Here is a 20,325-nt window from a genome sequence, read left to right as displayed (position 1 = left end):
CCAAGGTCTTTCAGAGTTTATCACAGTCAGACAACGGCATCTTTGGAATTCTGACAGTTCTATCACAGTCAGACAACGGCATCTTTGGAATTCTGACAGTTCATTCATCCTATCAATAGGAGCATTGTCACTCGTTAAAAGCCTAGAAAGCATCATGTTCGCCTGGGAGCGGCTGGTATCAGGATGAACTTGAAGTTAGAATTTACTCCGCTGATTTTGCTTTCATCTTGCGATTGGCTAAATGTATTAATGTGAAAACTTTATCCAGCTAGACTTAGGTCATATACCTTATATGTTATTTTTGATTCCAGTCGAACACGACATGATATTTTCCATTATTGTCTGTGCTCTATTTTTACTACTATCTCCATATGTATCAATCCCCTTCTTTGAAGCCACAAAATTTCAATTCTCTCAATTTTCGTGAATTCTTTTGTCTCGAATGCTCTAATAGGCAATCAGAGTTTATACTGAACCCTTTATCCACTCTTTTTATTCTACATTTTACCCCTGTCTCAAGCCATTTGAAGTGTTTCTAAAATGCCTTGCACTTGGGAATAAAAAAAAATTTAAAGCAAAAAATGTTTTGCGGTCGTGAATACCCAGAAAAATCCTTGGCTAAAAAAGCAAGGCATTAGGAATAGCCAAAAACACAAAGGTCATGGCCAAGTATTTTCGTTGTTGTGAAAAACTAAGGCTTGCAACTTAACGCCTCTTAAATTACTGCAAGCAGACATGAATAAACTTGAAAGTTTATATTACAATCAATGATCCCCTTTTTTGGTTAAAAGTCAACCTCATACGTCATTCTTATTCGTATTTCGTCCATTACAACTAAACCTAAATAATTGGATTAGCAAGTTTAAGATTTCTTGGTGACCTAACCCTAAAAAGAAATGAAAACAGTACAAACCCCTCAAAATGGTACAGCGGTTACCATGGCGGCAAAATAGATGACCAGTCTCAAAGAGCGCTAAAATACGGAGCCATCTATTAATAAGGATTTTATTAATGAAAGCGTAAGTTAAAAATGCAGTCTCTCTTTTAGCAAGGTCGATTATCAACTTCTCGTTTTCTAGGAGCAGCCTTGATAATATCATCAACGCGAACAATCATTTCAGCAGCCTCATGAGCAGAAACCAACACTTGTCTTTTCACCATAAAACTTTCGGTGATGCCTAAAGATTCCATGTCAGCAACTTTGCCAAGCTCCATATCTAAAATACGAGAATATATATGATTAAATATTTATTGCACAAGAAGCGAGAGTCATGACAACAAAGTACTAACAGCTAAATGAACGTTTCAACTGTTTCGATACGATCATCACCGTTTAAACCGTACGTTAAGGAATTTTGACGTTAATGATGATCTCAATGTTATACTTACATGACCTATTTCCAAAATAGTGTTACATGAGGAAAAAGCAGGCACTAGGTAATTTCTTTAATAGCCTATATTTCTTATTTTCAACTACAATCGACCGTACTTCGCTCTTTACTAAACTGCAGATTCTGCTGCAACCAAAGCTGTGCTAGCGTAATTTCCACTGATGGCTAGTCAATAGGAGGCAACAGTCCAACCTCCCCCTACCGATGCTAATATCAAATCACGACGGCAGTGATGTTGAACTAAAGCATTGAGGTATAACATCTGCATATATTAAAATGATCCGAAGTAAATGCGGGTTTAATGTTGAGTTTCTTAAGGTATTGCGCTAATTTTATTCTGACTTAAGATTTAGAGCAAGCGCAAATACCCCACTCCCCCTGTTCTTAAATAAAAAAAAAAAAAATGTGAAAAAAAGTGAAAATTTGGGACATTCTAGTTGAAAGGCGATAGAAAACCACAAAACCTCACAACTACAAAAGAAAGTTTACGAAATAAAAACTGAAGAAGTAACTTTAAAAAGGGTATTTCCAGTTCAACTTTTTCGGATTTTTATTGTTAAGATTTATATTAATGGTATGCGTGTTATAATTGTCTCAAGTCTCCCATATCCTTCTGAAGTAGTAACAACAGCAACATAATTTTGATATTAGCAGCTTTCTTATAAATCATTTTATGAGTTACACAAATGACAATCATGGTGCCGTCCTGTTGCCAATCATTTAGGTTACTGATAGGAAACATTGTTGTGACTAAGTAAGCTCAGCCAGAGTCAACTCATCTCCTAACTTGGCATCTGGGGGAGAAAAAAAGGAAGGAAAAGTGATAACACATAATGACCCCCAACCCACTATTGCTCTTCCTGGCTGAATGGCCATGAGTTTCATCAGCGTCCTTTCTCTTTTTTACCTTTACCTACTACGCGGTAAATCACTGGGGGTTATTGGCGCTATCTTTTGGATTCACCCCTCTCCATAGGCTACTACACTTCCGGGCCAAAGGGCCATGAAATCCATCTGCGTCCTTTCTCTTTTTTTCCTAAAATTTATCCTGGGCACAAATTGGTTTAGCAGAAACTACTGAAGCAGCTAATTGAGGGGAAGCTATTCCTTGTTGGAGATGTTAATAGTGCCTTAAGGTCAAAGCAAAAGTACAAAACATCAATAAACAGAATCTTAGCAAAGAATTAAAAGAAAATTGGACAATCTGGGAATCGGTAGACATCTGGAGGGAGAGAAGTAGGGAAAAGGGCTTCATAAGATTGTACAGCAAAGCGTGGTGCAACCATGATAGATTGCATTTATTGCAGCAAAAAAAAAAAAAAAAAAAAAAAAAAAAAAAAAAAAAAAAAAAAAAAAAAAAAAAAAAAAAAAAAAAAAAACACAATAAAGCAAATACAATTTGGAAGTATTTTTCTGACATAATAATATTGTTGTTCTTATAATAAAAAAAAATAAATAAGAAGAAAAAAATTGTTATAAACGACAAAATTGACTGAAAAAAGGTTTATGGAGGAGGGACTCAACAGTTCTAGTGGACATGACCATAAAAAAGCAATCAAAGAAACATGAATCCTGTCTTTTTTTTAAGGGGTAAACTACATTTCTATCATTGAAATCTAAGAATGTAGAATATACCCGTTTTATGCAAATAGTCTTTTCACTTACCGATTCCCTTGTTGATTGCTCCTTGAGCATAAAGAGCCCGCAATTCAGCGACCAAATCAGAAGAGTCAAAACCCCCATTATCAGCAATGATAGTGGGCAGTTGAGCAAGAGCCCGAGCGAACGCTTCCATGGCTATGGATTCTTTTCCAGGGGTCTGGGCGGCAGCCTTGTATACAGCATTCGCCATTAGCATCTCGGAACAACCTGGAAAATATTACCATGTCCTCTGAACAAATACAAATTTAATTAGAGCAGAAGCAACACTAGCCGTAGTATAGTAATAGTATATTTGTCACGAAAAACCCCGCAGGGCCATGGCTACAAAATAACAACAACAAAAAACACTCATACTATTCTAGATCAGGTCTTCTTAAACTATGGGTCGCGACCCCATTTGGGATTGCGTAGAAAAAGTCCGGGGTCGCGAGAGATTTTAATGTTAAACATCTAAATAGACAACTTTATAGCATCTAGATGTGTATTTTTGCACAAACCTGCACACAAAAAACCTTGGAATGCGCGCACATGGGTTCAGCAAGACAATGATTCAATAACGCTGACTGTAACGTGAACTGGTGTAGCATAGACTATCTTCGCAGTGTTGTCATATTGGCTTATTTTTCCCCAGACTGGCTTATTCCGATGGCGATACATTTTTTTAATTTATCCGCTTGCTTAAAGCTTGGTAATTTTATCGTGATCTGGTTTATTTTTTTGGCATGAAATTATTTTTCGAGAAAAAACTTTTTTCTTCAGACATTCATACATTATTTGAATCGAATAATTTCTACGTCACATAACGAAGCTGTAGTCTCTGTTTGCTCCAAAGGCTGGGAAGGACAAACTAAAGGCCCTGTTCGTCAATTCTTCTTATAGGTTCTCAGATATTACGTTTCGCACTGTAAAACTGTTTTTCAAGGCTCTGACTTATTTTTTGTACCTTTTGGCAGCACTGGGTCATCTAGCGAAGACAGTTGTCAGTGTTTCACTGTAACCAGATTTCATTTTTTTTTCTTTTTATTCACTAATTAATCAATAATTATATGCAATGTTATTTTATACGTTTATTAGATTTTGGGATCATGATAATTTATAGCCATGGATAAATGGCTCAACTTATCTAAGAATGGTGCTGACGCAGATAATAATGCTACAAACTCTGCCCAGACAGGACAAAGTATTGAAAAAAAGCATCTAATGTACGAAAAAGAAAATATGATGAGTGATTTCTTCAATTTTCCTTTACATTTCAGAATTGTAACGGTAATGAAATATCTCTTTGTTTTATTAGCAATAAATTATAGGCTCCAGAGAAAACCTTCAACAAATAATACATCTTGAATTAAAGCATTTTTTATGCCAATAAACCAAAATAATATTTTGAAAGACAATATAAATCTTTATATAAAGCAAAAAAATGCTTTGAGAAATTTATGACCAATAATGAAAAATATCTACTAAAGTCGGATGAAGTTTCATAATATATTGCTAAAAATAAAATGCCGTTAACCATTGGAGAAGATCTTGTATTGCATGCTGCTATTTATAGAAAAACGGTAGAAGTAGCAGACGAAAGTAAATATGCCAATGATATTAAAGAAATTTTTTTGTCAAACGTCACTGTCTCGAATAGAATTTCTGATATTAGTAAGGACCAATTAGTGCATCTTGTTAAAAAAAAATTAAAGAAAACCCAAAATTTTCAATTTAGTTGAACGGAACAATTGATATCAAACAGCTCATCGTAACGAGCTGCAAGTAAGGAGCGACTCAGCTCAATAGTAACCGAAACTCTAAAAACAGAATTTTAATATCAATAGATACATCAAAAGAATTAGCTTATTGTGCTGAATCCCAATATATAAGATTCCTCAAGTTTAGTGTTACCCATCAAAATTGCGAGCCTCAGAAAATTTGCCTGTTTTTGAAAAGGGGGAAAACCCCCCTAAAATTAAAAGAATCGCACTATGACTAAATGTAACCGCCATTTTTCATTAAAATGAAAGTCACACCATCAGATTCAGCGTACCAGAGAACCCTACTGCAGAAGTTTCAAGCTCCTATCTGCAAAAATGTGGAATTTTGCCAGAAAACAGATCACGGATACGTGTTTATTTGTTTCCCCCCCCCAGGGATGATTGCACCGAAATAATGGTCCTAGAAGATCGAGAGAGTACATTCGAACGAAAACTAAAATTTCTGGTGCCCTTTTTAAGTGACCAAAAAGATTGGAGGGCAATGGGCCCCCTCTCACACCCATTTTTCCCCAAAAATTATCTGATCAAAATTTTGAGATAGCCATTTTGTTCATTATAGTTGAAGGATCAAATAATTATGTCTTTAGGTGTAAAATGACCCACTACAGTCCGTGGGGAGACGTCTGTAAGTTATGAAATTCGCCCATTGTTTACGCATAGTATTTGTTATTAGGAAGTATAAGGACGTTTTTTTTGGGGGGGGGGGGAGCGATGTGATTGGGGTGGATTTCTTTAGGGAGTATCTTTCTTGGGGAGGAAAATTTCTGAGGGGGGAATATTCCAGGGAAAATGTTAGCCTGGGGGATTTGACAGAATTACTATACGAATTTTTTTTTTTAATTGTCTTACCTTCTGATTGCCAAATTTTTCATAAGGAGACGTTCTGGGGAATTATCCAAGGGCTTTTTCTGCGTGCTTTGATTTCTGGGAAATAATTTCCAAATAATATTCAAATGGAAGAATTCAGTCTGAATTGTCCGCAAAGCAATTTTACAAGAACGCGGGATTCTCAGCGAGGGTGGAACCGTCTGGAGGGAATTTGACGGGGGGGGGGCCTTTACCTAGGATGAAATTTCCAGGGAGCAGTTTTCCCAAATGGGGACGGGTATATTTCATAGAAGGTGAGCCAGATTTACCGGCAGTATTTGAAAAACGAACGGAAATTATTCCACAAATGAAGGATAGCCCCCTTCATTCAAGGGTTGCCCAGTTAATATCAGTAGGTACTGATACTGTTTATATAGAAAATATAAATTTTCGGAATTTCCAGAGCGTGCAGTTTACAATGGAATGTATTTCTTGAATGTTATAGATTTGAAGTCAAACTATCTTTATCTAAATTCAAGATGACCTTTTTAAGGTTAGACGACACACACTTACCTCCACCATATACAGTTTTTGGGTTTTTGACAGTTGATGTCAAGACACAGAGGGCATCATGGACTGATCTTTCTGCTTCTTCAAGAATCTGTTGGGTAGCACCCCTTAAGACAAGAGTACAGGCCTCACCTAGTGGAACCCCGCTGAATTGCAGCAGTTTCTCCTCGCCAATCATTTTCTAGAATGGACATATATCGTATCAAAAACGAATATCTTTAGACTATGCTTAAAACTCATTCAAAAGAAGGATAAAACTGAAAAGTTTGACTGCCATGAGCTACTGCAAAAAAAAAAAAAAAAAAAAAAAAAAAAAAAAAAAAAAAAAAAAAAAAAAAAAAAAAAAAAAAAAAAACAAGGAAGGGAGAAGGAATGTAAGCAGATAAAGATGGAGAGCCAAGTTGATGAAAACATGATTTCAAACATGCTAAACTAGGCTTTTTAGGTTACGGAAGTTAAAACAATACTTATCTATTCTACTTGGGGCAGTTACTTCTCCCTAAAAGAAAACATATACTCTTAATATTCAAAAGATGAATAATTGTTCAACTACCTAGTTGAACAAAAATGGCCTAGTTGAGTGTTAGGACAAAAATGGCCAAGAGCCAATATCTCCGAAATATTTCAGAGAGTAAAAAAGTTAAAGAATAAAAACTGAACTATCAAATTCGATATGAAATTCTTAAGTAGCATAAGGTGATCTGAGTGTTCACTTTGATTGCATTCAACATAATTACTACCTAAAGTTAGTTCAATTTGGAATCAAGTTCAAGGACGGTTCTTGAACTAAGCTATTGATTCCACAGCAATTTCTAGATGATATACTCGAAAAGATGACATACGAGTGAAAATAGAATGAAATTATTTGTGACCTGGGCTTCACCGTATGATTGATGAGGCGTAAAAAAATACTATTGTGACAACCTGGATCGACACAGTGTCTTTTTATTTATCTTATAATCAGCCTCTACATTCTCTGCAAATTTCAACTTAATGCCCTAACAGTTCCTGAAATATGGCAGATAAGCCCTTTTGATGCAGATAGTTCTTTTGATTCAGTTCAACAATTCAGTTACCATCTACGAAAAATTTCGACTCAATACTCTTAGCTCTTTCTAATGAATTGCAAATACCCCGTTTGGCTACCAGGATGTACAGAATGTCTTTGATTAATTTCAAAATTCTCTGAAAATTTCAAGTTATTACCATTTACAGTTTCTAAAATATTGCAGTAACGCCCTTTAGACAATTTGGATACATAGTGACTTTCGACTTGATTAAACATCCATTCTAATATAGTTGCTTGCTCTATGACACGGAATAGGTATCGTATCAAAAGAGACACTGGAGTGAACACTTGGAAATGGGGAAAATCTCTCCATTGCTTCGTCAGTAGTTACCACTATTTTTGCAGAAGATCATTAAAGGGTCAAAAACTATTTTTATTATTATTTATTGATCATGAAAGAGTACCCAATAATTTGAGATCCTAATGTTAATGTACTAACATTGGTCTTTTATCTTATGAATCAACATAGTTTCAGGAAAATGTTTCTTGTTCCATTTTCACCAAAACTGGTAATGGGTTTTTCACCAATACTATTATAACTCACCTACCCATTAATGGTATAACAGATATTGCAATATGCTTATTGTAAAAAAACAACAACCTATCATTGTTTCAATTTTCGGTCATGATCAACCCTTGTTTCTCACCTCTTCAATAAGTTCACAGGTTCCTAGTTTTACCAATTCTGGGTGGTCAAAGGTCGAAACAATTTCACCGCCAGTTACTAAAGCTAAACGTTCAATCCCGTCGAAGTCTGCGTGCTCAATGGCCATTACACCAGCATCAGCGAACAACTGCTCAGGATAATTGTAGATAAGCTGCCTAGAATAAATTTATAATTTCTCAAACTAGTAACACTTGGCTTTTATTACTGCTGTTTCGATTGCAATCTACCTATAAAATTGGTAGGCATTTGCATCTTTAGAAGAAAATCATTAATTTTTTTTATGTATAAATACACCAACACTTCTACTAACAACTCACTACAGCACTATTCGACTTGAGGTCAAGACAACTGTTCTCATACCTCATTCTATTCAAAGCTATCAATCTATTAATTTTTAATTTACAACAGGTCAGAAGGAGAGCCTGGGGAGCTTACGGTTAAAAAGAATTCCCAAGTAGCATCTAAATTACAGATGTCAGCTGAGGCAGAAAAACACCTGGTCCTGTTGTAAGAAGAAGAACAGGAGGAAAAGCATCCGACTTACAATCTTCCATTGATATTGCTTGCCTTCAAGAAACCCATTTCACTAATAACCAACAAACAAAGTTTCCGGGATATAATATCCTGAGAAAGGATAGGTCTTCACAGAGAAAACGAGGTAGCGTAGCTATAATCTTAAATAATAATATTAAATTTTGCGGTATCAATTTCTCAGATTTTTCAAACGATGTTGATGTTATTGGTATCAATGTCTGGATAAATAATACAAAAACATACATATTAAGTCTTTATAACCCTAATGGCCAGACTACAGATGCTATGGATTTTTTTCACTTATATTACCAACTCTAATATGCTAAATAACATAATCATCTGCGGGGATTTTAATGCCCACAGTCTTCTGTGGGGGGATAAGCCAGCAAACAAAGCTGGTAAGCTTATTGAAAGATTGATTTCAAATAATGCCGATTTAGCAATTGCTACCCCTCCTAATCTAAATACATATTTCAACCCAAAAGTGGCAAATTCTCAACTATCGACCTACAAATTGTTTCAATAAATATACTAAATAAAATTTATATTAAGAAAATTGAAAATCTATGCACTGACCATTTTGCAATAGTATCCTCTTTAAATGAACCAGCCAAAATTCTCCCACATATCCCTAAATATGTCAACACCAAAGCAAATTGGACCATGTTTAGAAATAAGCTTAATGAAGAAATCCTAAGTTTAACCCAGAAATCTCATACCTCAGTCGTAACTGCTGACACGTATGCTGAAGCTATGACATCAATATTAACAAATGCAGCTAATCAAGCTATCCCCAAAACTTCACCTAGGAAAACCATCCCTAAACACACCTCTAAAGCATGGTGGACAAAAAATTGCCAAATTATGTGGAGAATAAAAAATGCAACTAGGAGAGCATACCTAAAAAAAACCATCCCCTGCCACATATTTAAGTAAATTACAAGCAGAGGCTAACCTCAAGAGAACAATAATTAATGCTAAATATGATTATTGGAATAATTTTGCAGATAATCTTTCCAGAGAAACATCTGAGCCAAGCATACATAGATATATAAGCAAAATCTGTGGGAAAAAAACATCCCCCAACCCTCTTATGTATGAACTAATACATGAGAATTCCCACTATGATAATGAAATTGATAAGACAAAATTATTTGCCTCCCTTTTCTCAAAAAAGCTAACATCAAAAAACAAAAATATCACTGCTCAAATCTTGACAAATCCTATTTACCAGCCCCGACCAGGTTCAGAGTATATAAACCATCCCTTCTCAATACATGAATTGAATAATGCAATACAGCATATCAAGGCCAATGCTACAAGTAGCTATGATAATATACACCCTATATGGATAAAGAATCTTACCCCTTTGTACAAACAGGAGCTCCTAAATTGCTATAACCATGCATGGGCTACATCCACATTCCCTAATAACTGGAAATGTTCATCTCTCCTACCAATTTGAAAGAAAAACAAACCTAAACATGACCCTGAGTCATATAGACCTATAATGATTACCCCAGTGCTGGGAAAATTAATGGAGAAAATGATTTACCATCGGATGCTATGGTTTGTTGAGAAGAATAATCTGATACCTCATACTCAAACTGGCTTCAGGAAACACCACTCATCAACAGATGCTTTCATAGTGTTAACAAATGCAATAAATGAACCCCTATTAAAAAAATAATGTCCTAGCTGCTGCATTCCTAGATTTCGAAGGAGCATATGATAATGTTGACCACCAGATTCTCTTAGCTAAAGTTACAAACCTTGGACTACCCCCCAAACTTGTATCCTTCATAGAAAACCGAAGTTTCATTGCTTGTGTAGGTTCAGCCTCTTCACCCAAAACTTCAATAACCAAAGGCCTTCCACAGGGTGCAGTCCTGAGCTGCCTCCTATTTTCACTATTTCTCTGGGACATGAACCTCCCACATACCAATCTACAGTACGCTGATGATCTGGTATTATGGGCAACAGGCAATACCTTCGAGATTGCGCATTCAAAGTTGCAAAATGCACTTTTCCAATTTGAAAAGTTTTCTCAAAAGTCCATTTTACCTACTGCACCCACAAAGTCAAAAATTATCCAATTCCACCATAAGCGAAATCATTCTAATGCAAGGCTAACATTAAATGGAATACTTATCCCAGAGGACAATCAAATTAATTATCTAGGGCTCATACTTGACCAAAAACTAAAATTACACCTCCACATCACAAACAGAAAAAAAAAGTGCTATATAAAATAAGAATAATTAAAAGGCTACTAGCCACACCTTGAGGCTGTAATGAGAAAACACTACTCCAATTTTATAAATCATATATAAGACCCCATATTGACTATGGCCTCATAGTTTATGGTGCTTGTGCTAAGACCCACATGCAAAAAATCGAAACGGTGCAAAATGATATAATTCGTCTTATATTTGGTCTTAGGAAACAAACAAAAACTAAGTTTCTGCTTACTGAGAGTGGACTATCACCAATAAACGAAAGAAGAAGATCTCTACTAATTAATTACCTTACAAAAATTGAAGCCAATGATTCTCATATCCTGCATAACTGGTTAACAAATCCTTCTATGTTTAGAGGCATTGCAAATGAATATGCAAATATCCAGAAGAAGTTCCCAGTGCCAGTAAAATCTATTGCACCCACATTCCCCCAAACCCCCCCCCTTGGAGTTGGTCAATCCCCATAATAAAGACTGACTTCTCAAAGTGGACCAAAGAACTTACCCCCATTTCTTTTATTCAGAAAAAATTTGCCGAGCTAAACAATGTTGCTTATAAAAACCATTTCCAAATTTTTGTAGATGGGTCCAAAATGAATGAGAAAGTGGCAAGTGGAGCATTCTTCCCAACCCATAATATCGCTTTAGGAGAGAGATTACAGGATAATTCATCTGTCATGTCTGCCGAGCTAAATGCCATAATCATGGCATTAGATTTCCTCATGGTTAATGAACATATGAATATTAATAATAAAAATATTATAATATATTCTGACTCTTTGTCAACCCTCGAGCTTCTTTCTTCAGCTTTTCAATATAAGATGGATATTGACACATTTCTTTGTCTTAGGATAATTGATATTTTTGCTTCAAAAGGTATTTTAACTCATATCCAGTATATTCCAGGCCACTCGGGTATAATAGGTAACCATAAGGCAGATGAAATAGCAAAAAATGCTTTAAATATTGACCAGCCAAGTGGGAGACCAATCCCCATTAAAGATATTTAACGCTGGAGACTTACAGAGGTACTGCTAAATAATAAGAATCCTACCCTATCACCTTTCCCAAGTAAGCAACTTTCCAAGATTTATCATAGAATTCGGTCAGGTTCAAATGGGCTAAATTTTCAGGCATTTTCATATCAGATCCCTAATTCAAGTGGCGAGGTTCCCGCGTCCCCCCTTTGCAGGTCATGTAATCTTAAGAATGAAACAATAGATCATTGCCTATTTGAATGTAATATGCTGACGTCTGCACAGTATACCCTGCTATGTAAAATGTTAGAATGCTTCAAACACCACAAAATTCCACTAGCAGCCAAGAGTCTTGCTGACCATACTTTCTCGCAGAGCACAGAGCTCAATATATTCTCTTATAATTCAACTGCTGGTATCAAAAGATATACTTCAAGAAATCTGAGCAGATACAAATCATATAAGACAAACCAGCTCCATAGCTCTGTCGATCCCACAAAGTGAGCCAAAAGGAAAAGGGCTAAATAGTTTCGACTGAAAAGCCCGTCTGCTGAATAAGAAGAAGAAGATCTTGGAATCCGAGGCTCGAGCTTGCCGTTGGGCTTTTATGCCGTCTAATAAAACCAAAATCATGTGTTTTTTTAAAGACAGCTGCATTTGTGGTGTTAGAATCAATGCTTGAAAACTTTAAAAGAGCAGATGGGCGAAAAATTCAAGTAAAAAGCAAGGGGATATATCTTTTCCGTAAATGAAATTCCGTAATTTCCGTACTTTCAACGTAGGACGACTTTAAATGGCAATCGTGATACAGTGGATCCGCTCTTCGCCCTGCCATAACATTTTACTTTTAAAAAGGTGTCAGTTTTGTGGAAATTTTGTATTGAGAGGCGTGAGGAATAAAATTATTTATTATTTATTTCTTCAATGTTAGATAAATTTCCATAACTATTTCCGAAGTCTTGGAAAGTCAGCCCTGTTTCGTCTCACAGCAGGGGAATTGAGTTGAACTTTCAGGGATAGATCTATGGGCAGGGAGGGGGAGGGGAGGAGAACACCAATTGGAGACCAATTTGGAGATTGGAGAGTAAAGAGATTTAGAATACATTAGGAATATCTTAAAAAGTAAGGATATAGCTAAAAAATAATATATACGTTTTATGAGGCACAACTTTATCATATTTATCAATATTATTTTCTCGATAATTCTTAGCGAACTAACTAAAAAGCGTGCATGCTGGAATTATCCTAAAAAGAATAAGATGCTCTAAGAATGATATTGTTTAATCAACACTAGACTTGAAATGCTGTTCAGCATAGATGTGCCTGAAAATGAGTTCTTTTATTCTTTCTTAGCGGATTTATCCCGTAAAAAGGTAGAGGAAATTTTGATTTAACTTCATAAATTAAAAGTTTTATTATCTGTTGTTCAAAATTTTATTTAAAACATGAAAAGAAGGCCAAATTTTTAGTAGTAGCATGTTGGTTTTACGAACATTAATACGTGTTCCACTATTGGAACTTTCTAGAAATTCGTGTACCAGACACCCGAGCTGATTGTAATCGACACTTGAATGCAGTTTTAGTTTTTGGTTTAATATAAAAAATATTACCACTAGACAGACGCCAAAATGCAATCACAGATTTGGAGCCAAAATTTTGCTTCATTTTTAGCTTTCTTTAACTCGGGATCAACATTCCATATAGTTTTACGAGTAAAGCAACGAACTATTTAACTTGAAACTGCAACCTCTTAAAGCAATCAATAATTTCATAGTAATACATATTTAACTGAGCTCGAGCCGTTGATGATCTTAGTAAATCTTAGTAAATGCAGTAAAAGAAAGCATTTTGTTCTTATTATGCAGAAGGCAAATATTCATTAAAAGAACCACCAATTTTGATCGCGAGATAATGTGAGATGCGATGCGAGATTTGATGCAAGATGATCAAGGCAGAACTTTTTTGCGCAAACTTTTGAAGCCTCATAAATAAATTTAAAAACACAAATATATACAAAAACATATTCGTATTAATAGGATAAAGTCATAGATGCAAAAGAAAGAAAGATAAATTATAATGAATACATCGGAATACATACACATTTTTACAAAATTCAGAGAAAAATAAGAGGTCAAGCCATTTAGTGATGACTTACTGATATATATCCAAAGACTTGTGGGAAAGACAATTTGATAATGACAGCCCCCAGGAGCGCCAGTGGGGGGGGGGGGGTATGGAAATTGTCCACACTACATTTTGAAAAACACTTTATTTTTGGTACAGTTCTCCAAAAAAATATTTTTCCTTACTAGATTTTGATAAATATCTGTTTGTATCTTAGTTGAAGGTATTTTAAACATCTGGCCCCACCTTTCCCCCTTAAGTTTCATGAACAGGCAATCTTTACAACCCATTTAATAGTGGCATTCCTTATCAGGTCAGTGCTGCTCTGACAATCGAATTCCAAGCAGAAACAAGAGCCAAGAGCTCATATGGCATGAGCTCTAGCAAAATTCTAAGAACCTATAGATTAATTTCAAAGGAAAATCAGAGGCTTAATGCCGGTTGGGATTTAAAATAAGAGCTTTGAGACACGAAGTCCTTCTAAAATTCATTAAGATCCGATCACCCACTCGTAGGTTAAAAATACCTCATTTTTTCTAATTTTTCTTCTCCCTTCAGCCCCCCAAATGGTCGAATCGGGGAAAACGACTTTATCAAGTCAAATTGTGCAGGTCCCTGACACGCCTACCAATTTTCATCGTCCTAGCGGGCCCAGAAGCACCGAACTCGCCAAAGCACTGGACCCCCCTAACTCCCCCACACAGAGAGCAGATCCAGTCTGGCTACGTCAATCACGTATCTACGACATGTGCTTATTCTACCCACCAAGTTTCATACATGATCTCTTCACTCTAAGCGTTTTTCAAAATTTCCGGTTCCCCCTCAAACTCCCCCCCAATGTCACCAGATCTGGTTGGGATTTCAAAGAAGAGCTCCGAGACATGAGTTCCTTCTAAATATTAAATTTTAAAATATCACACGAATGGTCACCCGTCCTTAAGTTAAAAATACCTTATTTTTTCTACTTTTTCAGAATTAACCCTCCCCCAAAGAGAACAAATCCGTTCCAGTTATGCCAATCACGTATCTAGGACTTGTGCTTATTATTCCCACCAAGTTTCATCCCGATCCCTCCACTCTAAGCGTTTTTCAAGATTTTAGGTTCCCCCCTCCAACTCCCCTAATGTCACCGAATCCGGTCGGGATTTAAAATACAAGCTCTGAAACACGATATCCTTCCAAATATCAAATTTCATTAAGATCCGATCACCCGTTCGTAAGTTAAAAATACCTCAATTTTCTAATTTTTCCGAATTAACACCCCCTCCAACTCCCTCAAAGAGAGTGTATTTAGTCCGGTTATGTCAACCACATATCTAGGACTTCTGCTTATTCTTCCCACCAAGTTTTATCCTGATCTCTCTGCTTTAAGCGTTCTCCAAGATTTGCCCCCCCCCCAACTCCCCCCAATAACACTGGGTCCGGTCGGGATTTAAAATAAGAGATCTGAGTAACGAGGTCCTTCTAAATATGAAACTTCATTAAGATCCGATCACTCCTTTGTAAGCTAAAAACACCTCATTTTTTCAAATTTTTCAGAATTAACCCTCCCCCCCAACTCCTCCAAAGAGAGCGAATCCGTTCCGGTTATGTCCATTACGTATCTAGGACTTGTGCTTATTTTTCCCACCAAGTTTCATCCCGATCCCGCAACTCTAAGCGTTTTCCAAAATTTTAGGTTCCCCCCTCCAACTCCCCCCAATGTCACCGGATCCGGTCGGAATTTAAAACGAGAGCTCTGAGACACGAAATCCTTCTAAATATCAAATTTCATTAAGATCCGATCACCCGTTTGTAAGTTAAAAATACCTCATTTTTTCTAATTTTTCGAATTAACCGCGTCCCCTCACTCCTCGCCCCCAGATGATCGAATCGGGGAAACGACTATATCTAATTTAATCTGGTCTGGACCCTGATATATCTGCCAAATTTCATCGTCCTAGCTTATCTGGAAGTGCCTAAACTAGCAAAACCGGGACCGACTGACAAACCAACCGACAGAATTTGCGATCGCTATATGCCACTTGGTATTTAACAAGTGCCATAAAAATGAGACCTATAAACGAGGGTCCAGACCCAAAATATTACGTGGAGTTATAAACAATTTAATCGGTAGGATATCCGATGCTACAAGTACGTTTTAGTACCACAACATAGCACAATATGTATCAGATCACAGTATCCAGTAGAAAGTGTCACAAAAATAGGTGATGAAATTAGAACTTGCCTGTTGATAAATACATTGATATTGTGCGACAGAATCTTGTCTACTTTTTCCTTCATTTTCTCCTTTTCTGCTAATTCTAATTCAGCTACTTTGGCTGTAGAATCTACTTGAACTCGGGAACCAAATATCTATGCAAAAGAAAACACTTTAAATAAGAAAAAAAAATAAGGTGGTAGATAACAACTTGACCAAAGCCTTGTTTTCAGGTCACCCACATCCAGCACGGGTTGTGCAGACTATCGTTTTGAGTACCGGGTTTAACACGGGCGAATGTCTTCTCAGAACCCGTGTTCAACCATGCTATTCTTACTTGTTACACTTTTGAGGAACCATTGTCCAACACGCTTGGAACCCGTAAGATTTAAACGCTTTAAAATTTCGCTGGATTGAACACACATAACCTGAAAACAATTTTCGACGGACTCGCTCAAAACACACTTCAAACCCAGTGCCTAAAAACACCTCTCAAGCTTAAATTCAAACTGAAAAACACACGAACTAAAATCGAGCTACATTACACGCCCTTGTCCTTTCTTAAAAAAGAATCACCTTCTCAGAAAATAAGGCGGTGGTGTCTCGTTTTTTACTAAGAGCTACCCTTACCCCAAAATTATTTCTGACTCTAGTTTGGCTGAGTATGATAAAACACTTTGGTTAAGTATCAGGCCGAAATAATTCCCTGTCTCTTTAATATTTTTTAAATAGCTGTGTCCAATTACTCAACAAACCAAATATGGATTCAAAAAATGCAGATAAGTCCAGATTCAGAAAAGATTCTAAGATTCAGAAAAAGCAGATAATCCAGCAATTGCAGATAAGTGCTGATTTTACTATTTCTAAGTTTCCCAATACTGGACTTTTTATCAGTTGGTGACGCCAGTGATCTTATAATGGATTCAATTTGCTTCTCTCTTAAAGTTAATGAAATGGTTAAAATACCTACTAGTAGGGAAAACACCTCTCTTGATATTATTCTCATTAATATGAACACTTTTGACAGTCCTCCTTTAGCTTTGCTCCCATTGGGCGGAAGTTATCAACTCTCCCTCCTTTTGTCTCCCTCTTGATACTTCAAGCATTTTTTCTCAATCACCTATGATTCTAACCACCACATCTTCCTTCATATCTTCCATATTGCTTAATTTTGGAATATCCACACAAAATCCGACCAATCAAAAATCAGTTCATTGTTTTTCTTTTTAGCAAAAGGAAATTTATAAGGCTTTTTACGTCTCTCAATTAGGCACAGAAACGACCATCAATAATCCAGAAACACAAATTACAGACCCTGTACAAGATATTTCTCAGTATATTGCAAACACAACAGAAAATTAACCGGCCACGATTTAGGCCCATTTTCAGGGCAGAGATTTATATCTATGTAATAATTAATGTAATTTACATATATGTTTCTTGTTCAACGTTATATTTTTTCTTTCTTTCTGTGCTTTTATTTTTATTTTTTTTTTTGGCAATGCGTCGTCCTTTTTGTTATTACAATAAATAAATGAAAAAATTCCCCCCCCCCCAGCTAGTGTATCAAATCGTTTTGATTTGCAGGCCTGCTTAACTAGAAATACACATCTAGGGATAATTATTATCAATCACACGAAAAGAGGCATTTTACAATGAAAATACCCCCCTCCCCCCAAAAAAAGACATTTCTTCAAGACCTAGGGGGAGATACAAAATCAAGGGAGCACAGGCCACCTCAAATTGACGCCATTGCACTGTCTGAGTCATCAGTTTAATTGAAATGGACGAGGATGAAAACCAATGGTAGGAGAATAGAAATAGATTGGAAACTAATATTTTCTCGACATGCGGCTAAATAGTTGGAAGTTATACAAGAAACTAATAAAAAATAGTGATAATTACTTCGATCTTAAGGATATGGACCATAGAACGTGATCCCTTTGAGGGTGAAAATCCCTTAAACCAAGCACCCATAGTTAAAGGTAATAAAGGAAGCTAATTTCATAGCTTTCGACTTTCATAAAAATAATAATAATAATAATTAATTTTACGCCTTTCCACGTTCTTCTAAGTGGAGGATTTACTGTCCCAATGTCAAGTAATATTGTTGTTCCATGTTAAGTAATTACTACTTAATCTTAATAGGAAATGAATTAGTGAATAATGTTATTAACCTAACATTAACGAGGACAACTCTCAGTTAATCTTACAAAAAAAAGCAGGACGTAGGCTAACCTACATAAAAACTGGGTGCAGTAAATGCTTTACATTAACACAGAGTATTCGTATAAGTATTATAGAAATAAACATAAACCCTTTTAGAAAAAAAGAAAGCACAATTCCTTTGAAGGACGAAAGATTTTTACAAATCTCACAGTCTTGCAACATTCTAAATACATATAGCATAGCTTGATATTTCAAAATCAAGACCAATAGATTGATCCCCAATCAATCCATTATGACGCTTAATGATTCGCTTAAACAATTTTTAAACGTTCGGTTAAGTGTTTTCCACTTTTCTAAAAAACAAATAGAACAAACTTAAATACCTCAGTTTAATTGTTAAAATTTTTTTTGTAAAACTGTTCAAATCAGTTCCCTAAACAAGGTAGTTCTCTTATACAAATCAGAAAGCTAAATTTACAAAAATATATATGTCAAGAATCGAAACTTAAAAATACGGCACCCGTATGTGTTTTAGAACCTGCACAGACACCAGACTAAAAAGCAAAAAAAAAAAAAAAAAAAAAAACGAGGACGATTCACTCTCTATAGCTTAATTGTTTCAAGAAAGCCTTTTCTCTATTCTGATTTTAATCAATTCTAATTGTACTGACTAGGGTTATGCGTAAGATGTTGGAATTAAAAGATTATTTCATTTTTTTTATAATGTCTTATCAACTTTTTCGAGCTGTACTTTCAAGAGTATGGATAAATTATAAGAGGGAAACTGGCGAAATTGTCGAAAAAATCTCCAACGCCATCTGACTTTCGGCATTTCTTTGCATTTTTCTTTATTACAATAACTAGGCAAAATGAGTGCAATTGGTAAAATGTACTGACAAGTATCTAACTTCAATCTAAAAAAAAGCGAGGCTTGAAAATACCATGGAACACCAACACTAGACGGCATTAGTGGTTCTTTTGCAATTATGTCAGGTTCCACTTTTATAAGATACCCATACTCCTAGCAATGCGTCATTAATCCTCAGTTAGACTGGATTTGGACAGTGTTTTGTTACCATAAGAGTTTAGAGCTTTTATAGAATAACTATATTTTTCAAGACGTGAACTCTTTCGTTTCTTTCATGGTTATGATTGTAATAATTTATCTTTAAATAATAAATAATTTTTTCACCTTACCATATTTTTATGCAATTATCTTTTTTGACGTAACCCCCTATTTTTTTTTTATGGATAAAGGGTCCCAAACATAAGGGCATATTTTAGTTTATTTTTAATCTCTGCATTAAAATTTTATTTGTTAATTATGTATCTACATATTTACATTTTAGCTACGCAGGTTTGAGATAACAAAAATAACACTTTCATACAGATCAAGAGTCAAACTCGCAAAATTAATACTGTAATCACAAGCCTAAACTCACGGGTTGAAAGCAATCAAATAGACTTATAGAAACTAAAAGAAGATGATGAAAAGAGACATACTTTAATCTTATCATAGTCCATGGGCGTGTTTGCAATAAGTATCTTGGCGTTTTCTATTCTCTTCGGTTGATTCACGCCAGGTTTTTTGTTCAAAAGGAAACCTTAAAAAAAAGGTGAAAGTATACAGCTTAAACAGCAGAAACCAGATCAAATTTTATAAAAACCTTAATAGGATATTGTAAAATCAGCATAACAGGCCATGATTTTTTATTATTATCCCTCCTTCATACCATGCCATGGTATTTCTAGGAGATGTGGTTATGTTAAGTTTTTTGTTCACAATTGGTGTTAAGTATTAAAAAAAGTTAATACTAAAAGCTTTAATAATGAATGACATAAAAACGCCTTGAGTCTTAACAGTAAGTACGGTTTAATGCGCTAAAAGCCCTATGGCTATAGCAACATAAAATAAAAAAGAAAATTAAATTCTAAATAATTGACATTACATTAACAATGAAAAAAACATATCAAAAAATGCTTCTTCTGTGTTTCCATAACCAGCCTGGGATATCATCCTAAATTTGTAACAGTCGCAAAACATTCATCACTCAATACATTCACTAGCCATCTCCCATCAATCCTAAATCTCCATACACTTCATTTGCGCACTCACTCAATTCTTCACACTCAACCAATGCATAACCCACACTCTC

At 35.5% G+C, this 20,325-nt stretch overlaps 1 protein-coding gene across 1 annotated transcript in view; it reads right to left on the bottom strand.

The window, feature by feature from the left end:
* Nucleotides 1–991: 991 nt before the first annotated feature.
* LOC136024926 (T-complex protein 1 subunit beta-like) overlaps nucleotides 992–20,325 on the bottom strand; it is a 59,674-nt gene continuing 40,340 nt past the window's right edge. Inside the window, exons 8-11 of the mRNA XM_065700507.1 lie at nucleotides 7,907–8,077; nucleotides 6,194–6,371; nucleotides 3,057–3,260; nucleotides 992–1,217 (exon numbers count right to left, since the gene is read on the bottom strand). Coding sequence (XP_065556579.1) covers nucleotides 1,045–1,217; nucleotides 3,057–3,260; nucleotides 6,194–6,371; nucleotides 7,907–8,077 — 726 coding nt within the window. The 3' untranslated portion in view covers nucleotides 992–1,044. The remainder of the gene's footprint in view (nucleotides 1,218–3,056; nucleotides 3,261–6,193; nucleotides 6,372–7,906; nucleotides 8,078–20,325) is intronic.

Source organism: Artemia franciscana, chromosome 3 (assembly GCF_032884065.1).
Source record: "Artemia franciscana chromosome 3, ASM3288406v1, whole genome shotgun sequence".
NCBI classification, from domain to species: Eukaryota; Metazoa; Arthropoda; class Branchiopoda; order Anostraca; family Artemiidae; genus Artemia; species Artemia franciscana.
Note: the sequence above shows the minus strand (reverse complement) of the source record. Positions and strands in the feature narration are given on the sequence as shown.